The 14,833-nt window shown below is 55.3% G+C and overlaps 1 protein-coding gene across 3 annotated transcripts in view; it reads left to right on the top strand.

Annotated features, from left to right (window-relative positions):
• Positions 1–468: 468 nt before the first annotated feature.
• CARD10 (caspase recruitment domain family member 10) overlaps positions 469–14,833 on the top strand; it is a 30,815-nt gene continuing 16,450 nt past the window's right edge. Inside the window, exons 1-8 of one of the 3 annotated variants that reach the window (XM_054469861.2) lie at positions 469–707; positions 1,600–1,851; positions 2,711–2,848; positions 4,518–4,843; positions 10,383–10,580; positions 11,867–12,022; positions 12,595–12,720; positions 14,164–14,355. In XM_054469861.2, coding sequence (XP_054325836.2) covers positions 668–707; positions 1,600–1,851; positions 2,711–2,848; positions 4,518–4,843; positions 10,383–10,580; positions 11,867–12,022; positions 12,595–12,720; positions 14,164–14,355 — 1,428 coding nt within the window. In that variant the 5' untranslated portion in view covers positions 469–667. Of the gene's footprint in view, positions 708–1,274; positions 1,852–2,710; positions 2,849–4,517; positions 4,844–10,382; positions 10,581–11,866; positions 12,023–12,594; positions 12,721–14,163; positions 14,356–14,833 lie in introns of those variants that run through there. The other 2 variants (XM_054469859.2, XM_054469858.2) reach the window with 2 other exon arrangements.

The raw sequence follows: 14,833 nt of genomic DNA, 5'->3' as shown, positions 1-14,833 counted from the left end.
CTAGAATTCAATTCTCCCAAAGCATTTCTTCTGCATGTAAACGGGTGACACCCAAAGCAAAAACAAATGTACAACAAACCTAACCAAAAAAAGGCTGTGGTTAATTAAGTTTGGAAAAGGACACCAGGATATATAAAGTTAAATCTGTTTCTTTACTGCTGGGCCTTTTTTTTTTTTTTGAGGGGGAGTCTCACTCTGTTGCCCGGGCTGTTGGAGTGCCGTGGCACGATATCACTGCAACCTCCACCTCCTGGGTTCAAGCGATTCTCGTGCCTCAGCCTCCCTAGTAGCTGGGATTACAGACGCGCACCACCACGCCCGGCTAATTTTTATATTTTTAGTAGAGATGGGGTTTCGCCATATTGGTCAGGCTGGTCTCGAACTCCTGACCTCAGGTGATCCACTCGCCTCGGTCTCCCAAAGTGTCGGGATTCTAGGCATGAGCCACCGCCCCCGGCCTTAATTTAAGCAAGGCTTTTCAGAGCCTTTATTGATTGAAACCTTAATTCTTTGGATAAGTAATACATATGTCCACGGCATCTAATTCAGAAGTTGTGGAAGGCGTTTAGGGAGCTCACATCTCTTTCCTGTACCGGTTGTGCCTCCTCTGTTCTTCCCTGGCAGCAGATACCTGGCAGCTTCTAATGCATGGCGAGACTATTATCGCATGCACCAGCAGATACTCTGTAGACTCGGCCAGTATCATGGTAAGAGACCACCGGCCTCCCAGGCGGGAGCGGGAGTATGGATGGCTAGTCACAGCCCGCCCCCAGCATCTCTGGGACCAACACCTGGAGGAATACCCTTTGAGAATTGTGGGGTCCCTGGTCCCCAAGTGCCACGGGAGTTTGCGTAGGAGGGGAGCTGGCAGTGCCGCCCTGCAGGTTCAGACCCCCATCTTGCAGAAGGCCCCCATGACCTCTGCCCATTGCTGTCCCCCCCGGGGCTGTCTCGCGCTCCAGGGAAGCTCCGGCGCTTGCAGTGTATGTGGGGACCCGGGAAGGGCAAGCCCAGGTTGTGTGCCCGCGGGCTGCGCCAGGCGTGAGCGGCTAGCCCCGCGCGGGCGGGCGCGCTGTGAGCGTGGGGAGACGATGCGCGTGGCCCGGGGAAGGTGTGTCGCGGCGCGCGGGGGGTGTGAGCGCGCCTGCCCGCCCCCGCCCCGCCCAGAGGCCGGGCAGGTGTGGGCGGGCGGCCAGGACCCCGCCGAGCCGGGCTGGAGAGCCGGCGGGAAACAGGAAGCAGGGGGAGGCGCAGCCGGACGGCCGGGAGGGAGGGCGTGCGGACGGACGCGCGGGGTGGCCGGGGGCCGGACGCACGACCCGGGGCGGGCGGCGATGTGGGGAGGCCCGGGCAGCCCAGGAGGCTGCGGGGACGGGGGCGGAGCCGTGGGCGCCACGGGCACCGCCCCCCTGCGCCGGCGGAGCCGCCGCCCGAGCGCGGACCCGGGAGCCGGAGGCGGCTGTAGCGTGCGGGGTGAGTCGCGGGGAGCTAGGGGCGCGCCCCTGACGGCGGGTCTGCGGACTACGCCCCAGAGGGTGCTTGGCCGCACATCTAGCCCTAGGGCGCCCTGGTCGACCCCCGTGCGCCTCTTGCCCGCAGACCCTGAGGACACGGCCATGCCGGGCCGGGCGGAGGCGGGGGAGGCCGAGGAGGAGGCCGGGGCCGGCTCGGGGTCCGAGGCGGAGGAGGACGCGCTGTGGGAGCGGATCGAGGGCGTCCGGCACCGGCTGGCTCGCGCCCTGAACCCGGCCAAGCTCACGCCGTATCTGCGCCAGTGCCGGGTCATCGACGAGCAGGACGAGGAGGAGGTGCTGAGCACCTACCGCTTCCCGTGCCGCGTCAACCGCACCGGTGAGCCGCGGTTCCCGAGTGGGCCACGACCTGGGCCGACCGTGCCCTTGGGCGCAGCGCCCACAGCCGTGGAGCGCGAAGCTAGGGCTCTGCTGCCCTGGGGCTCGGTCCCCGCCATCAGTAGAGTGGGCCGGCTGGATATGCCCACCAGCCTTGCCTCCTCCCCAACCACCACTGCGCCCTGGCGGTCCGCGTTGCCCACACCGGGGTCAGAGTTTTGTCTCTTGGGGTTCTCTCCCACTTCCTGGGTCCACATTAGAGCAGAGGGTTGGATGTGGCTGCCAGGGCCGGCTGGGCCTGGGACCTCCCGGTCACAGCCGGTGGACTTGGCACCTTTCCTGCGCTCTTTGATCTCCGAGTTCTGTCTGTCCCTTCCTCTGTGCACCATACACTTCTGGGGGAGTCCTTTTTCAAGTGTCAAGACCCGTCTCAGCTTTACGAGGGTCCCCTCTCCCACAGGGTGTGCCTTTGAACCAGAGCTCACAAAGGCGTGATGGAATGGTCTTTAATGGTGGAATTTCAGGCATGGCCAATGGGAGAAGTATTTTCTTTGCTTCTGGGGATAGAGGGGGCTTCTCTGTGCCATTGAAAAGGCCGGCTGCATTTGCGGGCCGGCGTCTGTGTCTATGGCGGGTGTTGGGGAGCTCTGGGAGCCCAGGAGTCATGAGGCAATGTGCTCCCCTGGCTGTGGCAGAATGGCTCTCTTCTCTTCCCTGATGTGTTGGGACAGGCCTCTGTGTGTGTCACTGGCTCAAAAATCTGGGGAACGTGGGCCTGGAGCATGGTGGGGGCAGAAGCAACCAGGCACTTGGGGAGGCCCTCCCCTAGACCCTGGGTACATCCCCCCACTACTCTCTAGGGCGCCTGATGGACATCTTGCGCTGCCGTGGCAAGAGGGGCTATGAGGCCTTCCTGGAAGCCCTGGAGTTCTACTACCCCGAACACTTCACGCTGCTCACGGGCCAGGAACCCGCCCAGCGCTGCTCCATGATCCTCGGTGAGTGGATCTGCGGTGGATGCTGGCACCTCGGACTCCAGTGCACAGGCTCCTTTCCCCATCCCTGTTAGGGAGGCGCTCCCACTATGCCTGTTGAACAGTAAGGGAAACTGAGGCATGGAGAGGCTGAAGGGGCTTGCCCAGGGCCCCATGGTAGGCTGAGGGTGGGGCTGGTTGCTAGTGCTGTTATTCCAAGTTCAGAGCCACATGCTTAAGATGGCTCTTTCTTCCTGATAGTTTTCAGACATATGTCTGTCATACACAGATGTATAGTTTTTTTATGTAAAAAAATACAGAGGCTCCAGGTGACTTTGAATTTTTTTTTTTTGAGACAGAGTGTTGCTCTGTCACCAGGCTGGAGTGCAGTGGTGCGATCTCGGCTCACTGCAACCTCTGCCTCCCAGGTTCAAGCGATTCTCCTGCCTCAGCCTCCTGAGTAGCTGGGATTACAGGCATGAGCCACCACGCCCCGCTAATTTTTGTATTTTTATTTTTAATAGAGATGGGGTTTCATCATGTTGGCCAGGATGGTCTTGATTTCCTGACCTCGTGATCCGCCTGCCTCGGCCTCCCAAAGTGCTGGGATTACAGGCGTGAACCACTGCACCCAGCTGAATTTTTTTATATAAAAAACACACACACATACACACACACACACGCCTACATGTGTATTTTGCTTTTTCTTAGAACAGCTGATTTTAGTGATTCTTTCACCTCTGTTACATACACTTGTTTTAAGTGACTGCATACTGTTCATTAGTGAAGTTAGGACATAATTCATTTAACCCATTTCCAGTTGATGGATACCTAGGTTTCCAGTTTTGTATTATTACAACGATGTGGGAACATCCTTGTATGTGCGTCCTTGTGCAAATGCGTCTCAGGCGAAGAGGTTCTGAGAAGAATTTCTCAAAGAGTCTGTGTATTTTAACTGTTAAATCAACATACCTCCTACCAGGAGTGTATAAGGGCCCATTTGAATTCTGGGGATCATGTTTAAACATTTTTGCCATTCTGATATGTAAAAAATAATGTTATTGTTTTAAGTTTATATTTCATTGAGTGATACAGTTCACAGGTTACTAGTTATTAAACCTTGGGTAAATAACTGATCTGTGCTTTAGTTTTTCTGTCTTTAAGATGGGTACGATAATAGTACCTACCTTATAGTGTTGTCATAAAGATTAAGATGTGTCTAGCACAAAGAATGAAGTTAACAAATATTAGTAGCTACTATAATTATTGTTGATAGGTTGGTGCATATCTTCCTGTATTTATTAACTATTTTTATTTCGGGACTTGCCTATTGATAGTTTTTGTCCATATTTTTATTTGGTTGTTGATCTTATTGATTTGTAGGAGCTCTTTATATATTATGGCTCTGAGTTCTTGTTATATTTTCTCCCACTCTGTTGCTTATTAACTTTGTTACATCTTTCATTTTTCAAAGGTTTAAACATTTTTATATGGATTTGTCCATCTTTTTTCTCTTATAACTCCTGGATTTTGTGTGTTGTTTAGGAAGACCTCCCCTTCTCCCAAATTCTACAAATATATTCCAGAATTTCCCTCTAGTGTTTTTATGGTTTGAGTTTTTTGACACAGTATGTTATCTCCTGGATTTTACTTGCCTGAGCTGCCTATTCTGTCCCTTGTTCTGTCCTGGCAGATGAGGAGGGGCCTGAGGGCCTGACCCAGTTCTTGATGACAGAGGTGCGACGGCTGCGGGAAGCTCGCAAGAGCCAGCTGCAGCGGGAGCAGCAACTGCAGGCCCGGGGCCGGGTGCTCGAGGAGGAGAGGGCAGGGCTGGAGCAGCGGCTGCGGGACCAGCAGCAGGCTCAGGAGCGCTGTCAACGGCTGCGGGAGGACTGGGAGGCGGGCAGCCTGGAGCTGCTGCGGCTCAAGGATGAGAACTACATGATCGCCATGCGGCTGGCACAGCTCAGTGAGGAGAAGAACTCGGCTGTACTTCGCAGCCGTGACCTGCAGCTGGCGGTAGGCCTTGGGGAGATGGGTCGGGGAGGAAAGGGAAGGGTCAGCTTTTGCAATATAGTAGCCAGCCAGCCTGTGTCCCAGAGCCACCATTGCTGGCTCTTTGACATGGATAAGTCCTTTTAGTGCTTGGTGTACCTACTTCATTGGGTTCTGACTGTGGTTCTCAATGGGGGGTGATTTTGACCCCCTAGAAACATTTGGCCATGTCTGGAAAACATTTCTGGTTGTCACAATTAGTGGGGATTTATTGGCATCTGGTGTGTAGAGGCCAGGGATGCTGTCAAACGCCTTGCAGGGCACAGGACAGTCCCCAACAAAGAATTACCTACCCTAAAACGTTGGTAGGGCTGGGGCCGAGAAATGTTGGGTTATGAGGATTTGGTGAGTTGTTTTTTTTTTTTTTTTTTTTTTTGAGATGGAGTCTCACCCTTGTTGCCCAGGCTGGAGTGCAGTGATGTGATCTCGGCTCCTTGCAGCCTCTGCCTCCCGGGTTCCAGCGATTCTCCTGCCTCAGCTTCCTGGGTAGCTGGGATTACAGGCTTGAGCCACCACACCCAGCTAATTTTTGTATTTTTAGTAGAGATGGGGTTTCACCATGTTGACCTGGCTGGTCTTGAACTCCTGACCTCAGGTGATCTGCCTGCCTGGGCCTCCCAAAGTGCTGGGATTACAGCCGTGAGCCACCGTACCTGGCCCGGTGAGTTTAAGACACAGTTTCAAACATGTACAGTCCCTAGCACACTGCTCACAACTTGTGTCATCAGTAGCCGTTGTTGATATTGTTATCAAGAGCCACACAGGTTGTAAACATCATGTCTTCTAATCCTCCCCAAAGCACCATACACCAAGTCCTCATTTGCAAATACAGACTCTGAGACTCAGATTAGTGAAAGGACTTGCTCAAGGTCACAGAGCCAGGAAGCGGCACAGCCTGGATTTGAACCGGGTGCGGCTGGCTCCAGTGCCAGCCCCCTTCCCACGCTGCTGTTCCGCCTACTCCCTGTGTGGGGAAGTCTCACCTGACTCCCTCCAGCAGCACGCGAGGCCGTGCCTCCTACTGCATCTCACTTTCTTGGTTTCTGACTGGGACTTAGCAAGGGGATGATACTGGTATTTGACTGCCACAGGGCGTTGTTCCAAGGATTTAATGAGCTGATCCACGTCAAGGGCTTAGCAGTGCCAGCTGCACGGCACGCAGGAGGCTCTCTCCAGCCATGTTGCTCGAGGCTGCACAGTGGGTTCTGACCGTGGAGTTTGAAGCCTCCCTACCCCAGGAGCCTTGGGCCGTGGCTACAGCATTGCAGGTGGCTGTGAGGCTGTAGATGTGGGTGCACTGGTGTGCCAGTCCTCGGTTTGTGCACGCCAGGTGGGTCGATATCTTGGGGAGGTGAGCCCTGATGGGGGTGTTGAGGCCACCAGTTGAAGGGTCCAGGCCGCTGGTCCTGCTTGAGGATGTAGGTGGCTGGTTTGAGGTTGTGAAATGACCTTGAGGCTATCGTTTGAGGGCCTGGTTGGTGTGTGGCAGGAGACGGAGGCTTTCTGACGAGTGGTGGGCAGGGACAGGGACACAGGTCCCAGGCCTGCTCTACTGCGAAAAACCACGTGGCATGGGGAGGGCTTTCCTTTCTGTGCCTCAGTTTCCTCATCCTCATCACATTTAAGGATGACATAACAATTATAAAACGCCCTTGTGTTTTATAGATACCATCCTCAGTGCTTGCCACGCACAGACCCCTTTAATTTTCCAGCCACCCTACGCTGGGGTGGACAACACTATCTTCCCCATTTCTAGAGGAGGAAACTGAGGCACAGAGAAGTTGGTTAGAGCACTTTCCCAATGTCCCGGGATTGAAGGATTTTTTTTTTTTTTTTTGAGATGGAGTCTTGCTCTATTACCCAGGCTTGAGTGCAGTGGTGAGATCTGTAACCTCCGCCTCCCAGGTTCAAGCGATTCTCCTGCCTCAGCCTCCTGAGTAGCTGGGATTACAGGTGTGTGCCACCATGCCTGGCTAATTTTTTTTTTTTTGTATTTTTAGTAGAGATGGGGTTTTACCATGTTAGCCAGGCTGGTCTCAAAGTCCTGACCTCAGGTGATCTGCCCGCCTCAGCCTCCCAAAGTGCTGGTATTACAGGCATGAGCCACTGTGTTTGGCCGGATTGAAGGATTTCTGAGTTGGCTGTCAGCACTGCAGAGGGGCGGTGGCGGGCAGGTAGGCGTGCTCCCCTTTCTTTACCCAGAGGGCTTCCCCTTTTTTCTGAAACAGACATGGGGCTTGCTGTAGGGTTTTCTCAGAAGAAATAATTTGCTGCTTAGAGAGGACGGTGTGAGGGCTGCGGGCTGGGGGTACTGGGAGGGGCTGCAGCCCGCACGGCTTGTCCTACCTTTGGGTTGGGTGCGATGGGATTGGGAGATGTCCTGTGTGTGTGGCCATCTGGGGGCTGCTGGGACAGGGGAGGGGGATGGAAAAGAGATGGTTGGAGGTGCCTCTGTAGTCTGCAGGTTATCTGCCTCTAGGCAGAGTGGCTGCTTTTTCCTATTTTAGGGACCTAAGAAGTGAAATTGGCCGGGCACAGTGGCTCATGCCTGTAATCCCAGTGCTTTGGGAGGCTGAGGTGGGTGGATCATGAGGTCAGGAGATTGAGACCATCCTGGCTAACGTGATGAAACCCCGTCTCTACTAAAAATACAAAAAATTAGCTGGGCGTGGTGGCATGCACCTGTGGTCTCAGGGACTCGGGAGGCTGAGGCAGGAGAATTGCTTGAACCCGGGAGGTGGAGGTTGCAGTGAGCCGAGATTGAGCCACTGCGCTCCAGCTTGGGCGACACAGCGAGACTCTGTCTCAAAAAAAAAAAAAAAAGAAGTGAAATTAAACTTAGCTACTATAAATTTACCTTGATTTATAATTTATGTTTGGAGCTTTTCTGCTCCAAAATTAACAAAGGTGTTGCAGATGGATCTGAACAGAGCAGCTGATCGTGCCTGGCTTGGCAGCTTGCGTCCCCACCTCCCATGGACAGGTGTGTGGCGGCTGGGATTTAATACCCTGTTTTATAAGGTGCAAATTTAATGAGCTGTTATTTCTAAGCAACATAAACTGAAGGAACGAACGCTATAATTTTGTGCTCAGTGAGTTTGTACGCTGGGATTAAATGCATCCATATTTCCTGTTGCTCGTCGGAGACTCCCAGGTGTCCTGTCCTCTGAGCTCATCAGGGAAGCCGGCCGGCCAGGGGTCAGGCAGGAGGCCCTGGTGTGTGGCTGTGGTTTGCTGAGAGGGTGTGACCACAGTTGTCCTTGTAATGAGCTGTCTTTCTCTGGCTGTTCACAAAGCATGTTTTGTGAGTGGAAAGGAATGCGGGAGTCATGAATTTCTTTCTGAGTCTCTTGTGGAGGAGGAGGAGTGGACTGTTAATTTGTAGAATTGCCTGACCCAGCCTCCAGACCAGTGTGTGTATGTGTGTGTATGTGTGTATGTGTGTGTGTGTGGAGGGGGGATACCATTCTAACCTCTCAAGGCTGGGGGACTAGCAAGTCACTTTCCAAGAGAGGCCAGGGGACTCCTGGGGCACCAAATATTGCATGCCTGACTGTAGCACCAGAAGTCATTGTGACCTTTTCCCAACAATGACTTCATTTTGTGTCCTGCCACCTGCTGCCACTCTTGTCACTGTCTGGCCACCTCAGACCCCACATGCATCACGCTTGGCTGAGTGCACTCATAGTCCAGCAAACTGGCCATGCACGTCTGCTCCCAGCTTGGTGGTCACCCCACAGCTGCCCACCCACCATACCAGGCCAACTTCTGGCTGCACACTCCTAACTGGTGATTGGTTAGGGGCATGGGATTTTATTTGAAGCTGTGAAGACAGCCACGGTCACACTGTGGCAGCTCTGTAGCGCTTCACAGTTTAGAGGCCTCTGCCCACTTGCTGTCTTGTTTGATTCTTGCAACACCTTTGGGAGGCAAATGATGGGGCCAGGGGATTGACTGGGCCCATTTTACTGATGAGGAAACTGAGGCCCAGAGGAGGTAAGTGACTTGCTCAGGATGACAGAGCCTAGAAGTAGCAAAATTGAAACCTGAACCCTGGACGTGGAGCTCTTGAGGGACATGAACCAACAGCCAAATCTTCTGGAGTGGAGGCTGTGTTAGGAATTCATTTCAAGGTGGACCAGACCAAGTCTGAGTCTCTGAGAGTGTGTTGAGGTGAGATGTTGGCTTGTTGGGGGGAGCATCTGGTTCCTGGACTAGATAAGACCCTCAATTCTCAAAACCATTGCCGTCTCCTCTCCCCTCACACCCCTGGTACAGATGAGATGATTGAGGCACAGAGGGGGGCCATGACTTGCCCAGGGTCACACTGAGCTAGAGACAGAGCTGGGGTCTGACCCTGTTTTTTTTTCTCCTTGTTTCTTTCTTCTTCCTTCTTTCCTCCTCCTCCTCTGCCCTCGTCCCGCCTCCTCCTTCTCCTCCTCCTTTTTGTCCTCCTCCATCTTCCCCCTCCCTTCTCCTCCCCTTCCCTCCTCCCCCTCCCTCCTCCCCCTCCCTCCTCCCCCTCCCTCCTCCTCTCTTTTTCTTCTTCTTTTTTTTGAGACAGGGTCTCGCTCTGTTGCCCAGGCTGGAGTGCAGTGGCACGATCATGGTTCATTGCAGCCTCAACCTCCCAAAGCTCAAGTGATTCTCCCGCGTCAGCCTCCTGAGTAGCTGGGATAATAGGCGCGCACCACCACACCCAACTAATGTTTTAAATTTTTTTTGTCGAGACGAGGTCTCACTGTGTTAACTAGGCTAGTCTCCATCCGCCCGCCTCGGCCTCCTAAAGTGTTAGGATTACAGGTGTGAACACCGCACCTGGCCTGGTTTCCCTTTTTTTTTTTGAGACAGAGTCTTGCTCTGTTGCCCAGGCTGGAGTGTAGTGGCGCAATCTTGGCTCACTGTAACCTCCATCTCCTGGGTTCAAATGATTCTCGTGCCTCAACCTCCCTAGTAGCTGGGACTATAGGCATGTGCCCCCACGCCCAGCTCATTTTTGTATTTTTAGTAGAGACGGGGTTTCACCATGTTGGTCAGGCTGGTCTCAAACTCCTGACCTCAGGTGATCCGCTGAGGGCCCGCCTCAGCCTCCCAAAGTGCTGGGATTACAGGCGTGAGCCACTGTGCCTGGCCCCCCTTCTTCTTGATCAGCCCTCCTCCTTTTCTGCCATAAGAATACTGGGCTCAATTGACGGGAGTCAGTGTCAGAACTGCGGGACAGACAGTGTGTCGTGATGCAGCACATCCGCCCACAAGTTCTTAGAGTGGATTCCCCTGGGAGGGTGTCCTTGGCCTTGCTACCCACTGCTCCTTCCTCAGCCCTGTTTGTTTTCTATCTGTCCAACCTGTCCTGTTTTCATAGACAAGCCTGGGGAGGACTCCTGCTTCGGCTTCTCTGGGAATCTGGGAGGCACCCAGGAGTGAGGGAGCAGGTCTTCCCACCCCTGTAACCTGTGGCTCCCAGTGTGTCCCCCTCTGGGCTGACCCATGTCTTGGGCTCCAGGTGGATCAGCTCAAGCTCAAGGTGAGTCGGCTGGAGGAAGAGTGTGCACTGCTTCGAAGGGCCAGGGGGCCGCCCCCTGGGACAGAGGAGAAGGAGAAGGAGAAGGAGCCAGACAATGTGGACCTCGTCTCTGAGCTGCGTGCTGAGAACCAGCGGCTGACGGCGTCACTGCGGGAGTTGCAGGAGGGCCTGCAGCAGGTACCAGGGCCAGGGCTTGTGGGCACAGGCTGGGGGGTGGTCAGGAGGGCCTGCAGCAGGTACCAGGGCCGGGGTTCGTGGGCACAGGCTGGGGGAGGTCAGGAGGGCCTGCAGCAGGTACCAGGGCCGGGGTTCGTGGGCACAGGCTGGGGGAGGTCAGGAGGACCTGCAGCAGGTACCAGGGCTGGGGCCCATGGGCATGGGGGTTGGGGGAGATCAGAAGGACCTGCAGCAGTTACCAGGGCTGGGGCTCGTGGGCATGGGGCTTGAGTGGGGGTCAGGAGGGCCTGCAGCAGGTACCAGGGCCAGGGCTCATGGGCACAGGCTGGGGGGAGGTCAGGAGGGCCTGCAGCAGTTACTAGGGCCGGGGTTCGTGGACATGGAATGGGGGCGGGGGTCAGACCCGGAAAACAGGCCCTCTTGCTGTTTGCTTATTCTCCCAAGGCCTGGGAAGTTGAGGATTTCAGAACCAGTGATCTGAGATCTGGATGGAGTCCCGCTAGCCTCTTGCCTGAAGCTCTGAGCTGAGGGCCCTTAGCACGTGGCTGTCCCTGGTTGTCTGGTCTAGGGTGTGTGAGCAGCCTCCAGAACGTCCCCAGACTCCCTAAAACTGTCCCCCTGATTTTGAGTGTGAGCATTTTTCTGGGGAAAGGGCCCCAGCTTTAATTTGATTTGTAGAGGGTGTGGCCTGGTGGCCCCAGGGCTTGCTTAGTGTCCTGCGGCAGGTCAGTGGCAGGTCAGCGGCTGCATGGGCCTGCCTCCTGGCCATTGTTCCACACAGGAAGTGGGGGATGGGAGCCAGTGCGTTTCATGGGATTGGGGCACTTGGCTGGGGTGTGGGTCTGGGGGCAAGATCTTGGGCCCAGGGTCTACCTGTATGGGCCAGGCTCAGCCCCTTGAAGATCCCTAGTCATAGGGGTGGGAATAGGCCTTGGAAATGGCTGCCGTCTGCTGCCCTGGATGGTGGGTGAGGGCCAGAGCACGAGTATGTGCCCGGTGCTTGTTTAGGAATAATCCTGGCTGAACTTGTCCAGTCACACCCTCATCCACTTAGCTTATTAGCTTACTTGTACCCCAGATGCTCCCTGGAGCGTGGGTAGGGCTTGTGGGGCCACACCCACTCTGCCGATGGGGAGACAGATCCAGAGAGGGTTGAGGCCCCGGGCCAGCATGGCAGAGTTGGTCAGGTGGGTTTGGAGGGCTGAGAGCTGCATGTCCCCTTCCTTCCCACACCCAGGGTGGGCCTCTAGCCAGACCCTGAGGTGGCCCTGCCCTGTGATCCCCAGGAGGCGAGCCGGCCAGGGGCCCCGGGCTCCGAGCGCATCCTGCTGGACATCCTAGAGCATGACTGGCGGGAGGCGCAGGACAGCAGGCAGGAGCTGTGCCAGAAGCTGCATGCCGTGCAGGGGGAGCTGCAGTGGGCCGAGGAGCTGCGCGACCAGGTGGGGCCCTGCCCGTGCCCTGCCCCTTGTGGGGGAGGGTGTCAGGCAGGGCCAGTATGCTCACACCTTCCCTGAGCATCTGCTTGACGCAGGTGCCGTGCTGAGAAATGCATTCATTCGCTCTCAGATGTTGACGGAGGCACCCTTCTAGGCGCTTGAGACGCCGCAGTGAGCAAAACAAAGGTGCCTTTTCCTTAAGGGGGAACTCCAGCAGGGGAGACCGGCAGTATGTGAGATACACAGTCCCATGTCAGCTATTTCATGTAGTCAAAGGCGATGAGCGCCATGGGAGACGCAGAGCTGGGGAAGGGACCGGTTGCAGTTTGAGTGGGGAGGCCAAGGGTGGCCGGATGGGTGAAATGATGACCATTCTTCTCATTTTACAGATTAGGCAGTTGAGGGCCTGTGAGGTAAAGTCAGTGGCTCAGACCACTCCACTGGGCAGGAGGGGACTTGTTATTGGGTCTCAGACTGTTGGTGAGCGTCTCTCACTGGCCCTCCTGGACGCCTGTTGGTTAGCTTTCTTGTGGTCCCCAGCCTTGTGGTCTGACCCCGCCCCGTGCCACCCTCAGTACCTGCAGGAGATGGAAGACCTGCGGCTCAAGCACCGCACCCTGCAGAAGGACTGTGACCTGTACAAGCACCGCATGGCCACTGTCCTGGCACAACTGGAGGAGATTGAGAAGGAGCGAGACCAGGTGAGCCCAGCCTGCGTGTACGAGGCCCTGGGCCAGTTGCTGCTTCTCATATGGGAGGAGACAAGGAGCAATGGAGGGGACTAGAATGGTAGAAAGAGACGTTAGCAGCTCCCTGGTGGGTTAGGATGGGGCACAAAGGCTGGGGGAACCAGATGGGACCTGGAGCCCTTGAGATACCAACCTTACACCCTGGACCCGCTGGCCTCATCTGAGCTCCTGTGGCAGTTACAGAAGCTGGTCCTGGTGTCTTCATTTCTGAATCCCTCGTTCTCTCCATCTCAAAGACAAGGCCAGCACAGAGGAGGTGCTTACAAGTAGAAGCCGATGAAGAAATTCTCAGAAGTTTTGGCTTTCAGTCCCTGGGCACTATGACCCTTGTCTCCTGCCAAGGTTGTGGGGTGGGCTGAGGACCTCCAGCCAGTGCCACCAGGCCCCCGAGCCTCCCTGTGTGAGGTTCCATGTGCAGCGGGGAAGGGCAGGAGGTTTTTGTCCTTAACCAAGTGTGAATCCCACTAGAGGAGTTGAAGTCTACATATTATTGTTATTATTACTTTTTGAGACTGAGTCTAGTTCTGTTGCCCAGGTTGGAGTGCAGTGGTGCAATCTCAGCTCACTGAGGCCTCTCAGATTCAAGTGATTCTCCTGCCTCAGCCTTCCAAGTAGCTGGTATTACAGGCACGCCACCATTCCCGGCTAATTTTTGTATCTTTAGTAGAGACAGGGTTTCACCATATTGACTAAGCTGGTCTTGAACTCCCGGGCTCAACTGATCCACCTCCCTCAGCCTCCCAAAGTGCTGAGATTAAAGGCATGAGCTCCCATGCCCAGCCGAAGTCTGCATATTAGAAATGCCCTCAGAATCCCCTGGGAAGCTTGAAAGTGCAAATTTGGGGCTTCATTCTCTGGACATTCTGATTCAGGTGGTCTGGGGTAGGCCCCAGGAATCTGCATTTTATGGGGCTGCCCCCGGCTGTCTCTGAGGCATGGGTGACAGGTTTGGACCATGGGCCCAGCTCTGGAGCCCCTGGTCTTCACTGTGGATGCAGTGGGCTGGGTTTGACTACTGGCTTCTCCACTGACTGGGATGCTGGGAGTGAAGCCCCTGGCACATAGCAGGTCTCGTGGAAAAGTTTTCAGTTCTTGGTGAAATGGTGAGAGCCTGGATTCTGCAAGTGGACTGCCCGATTTGAATCCCAGCTCTGTCCCTCCTGGCTTGGTTTCCCCAATCTGCAGAATGAGAATAATGATATTAATAGTATCTAACTTAGCCAGTTAGTGTGAAGATATTTAAATGAGCTGAGAATTTAGCTCAGGGCCCGGCACACAGTGCTCAGTAAGTGATAGCTGCCGTTCTCCTTACTGTCCCCATTCTCCAAGTCATAAACCAGGAAAGCTGGGCCAAGGTGGCTCCTTCAGCTGCTGCCTCCCCTCCCCCAACCCTAGGCCATCCAGAGCCGTGACCGGATCCAGTTGCAGTACTCACAGAGCCTCATCGAGAAGGACCAGTACCGCAAGCAGGTGCGGGGCCTGGAGGCGGAGCGGGATGAGCTGCTGACGACACTCACCAGCCTGGAGGGCACCAAGGCTCTGCTGGAGGTGCAGCTGCAGCGGGCCCAGGGTGGCACCTGCCTCAAGGTGAGCAGGTCAAGATTGTGGGGATCCTGGCAGGAGCTCTTGGCCAGGGCTGGGAACGTGCCGGCCCTGGTGGGAGACCTCAGCCAGGGGAGGAAGCTTGGGGGAAGTGGGAAGAGCCCTCAGTTAGGGGTGGGAACTTGAACCCTGGCTGGGCTGGGTGTGGGCTGGTGAGCAGGCGGGGCGGGGCATGTTGGTCTCTGAGTTTCTGGGGTTACTTCTGGGACACTAAGAATAGTTTGGAGCTGGTCTTTGCATTTAACTGGGGAAGGCTGGCTGCCTGAGTGCCTGTGTGCATGTTAGAATGCAAAACCTGGGCCTCAGAGACCAGCTAGTCAGGACTAACATGGGCCTAAGCATCCCTCAGAGACCAGCTGGTCTAATCCTCTCATCGCACAGGGCCCAGAGAGGGTCAGGGGTTTGCCCAAGGCCACACAGCCAGCTGGCACTGGAGCTGGAGTCCCAGACCCATTGTAAATTG

This window comes from Pongo pygmaeus, chromosome 23 (assembly GCF_028885625.2).
Source record: "Pongo pygmaeus isolate AG05252 chromosome 23, NHGRI_mPonPyg2-v2.0_pri, whole genome shotgun sequence".
NCBI lineage: Eukaryota > Metazoa > Chordata > Mammalia > Primates > Hominidae > Pongo > Pongo pygmaeus.
This window is presented reverse-complemented; position numbering and strand designations above follow the sequence as displayed.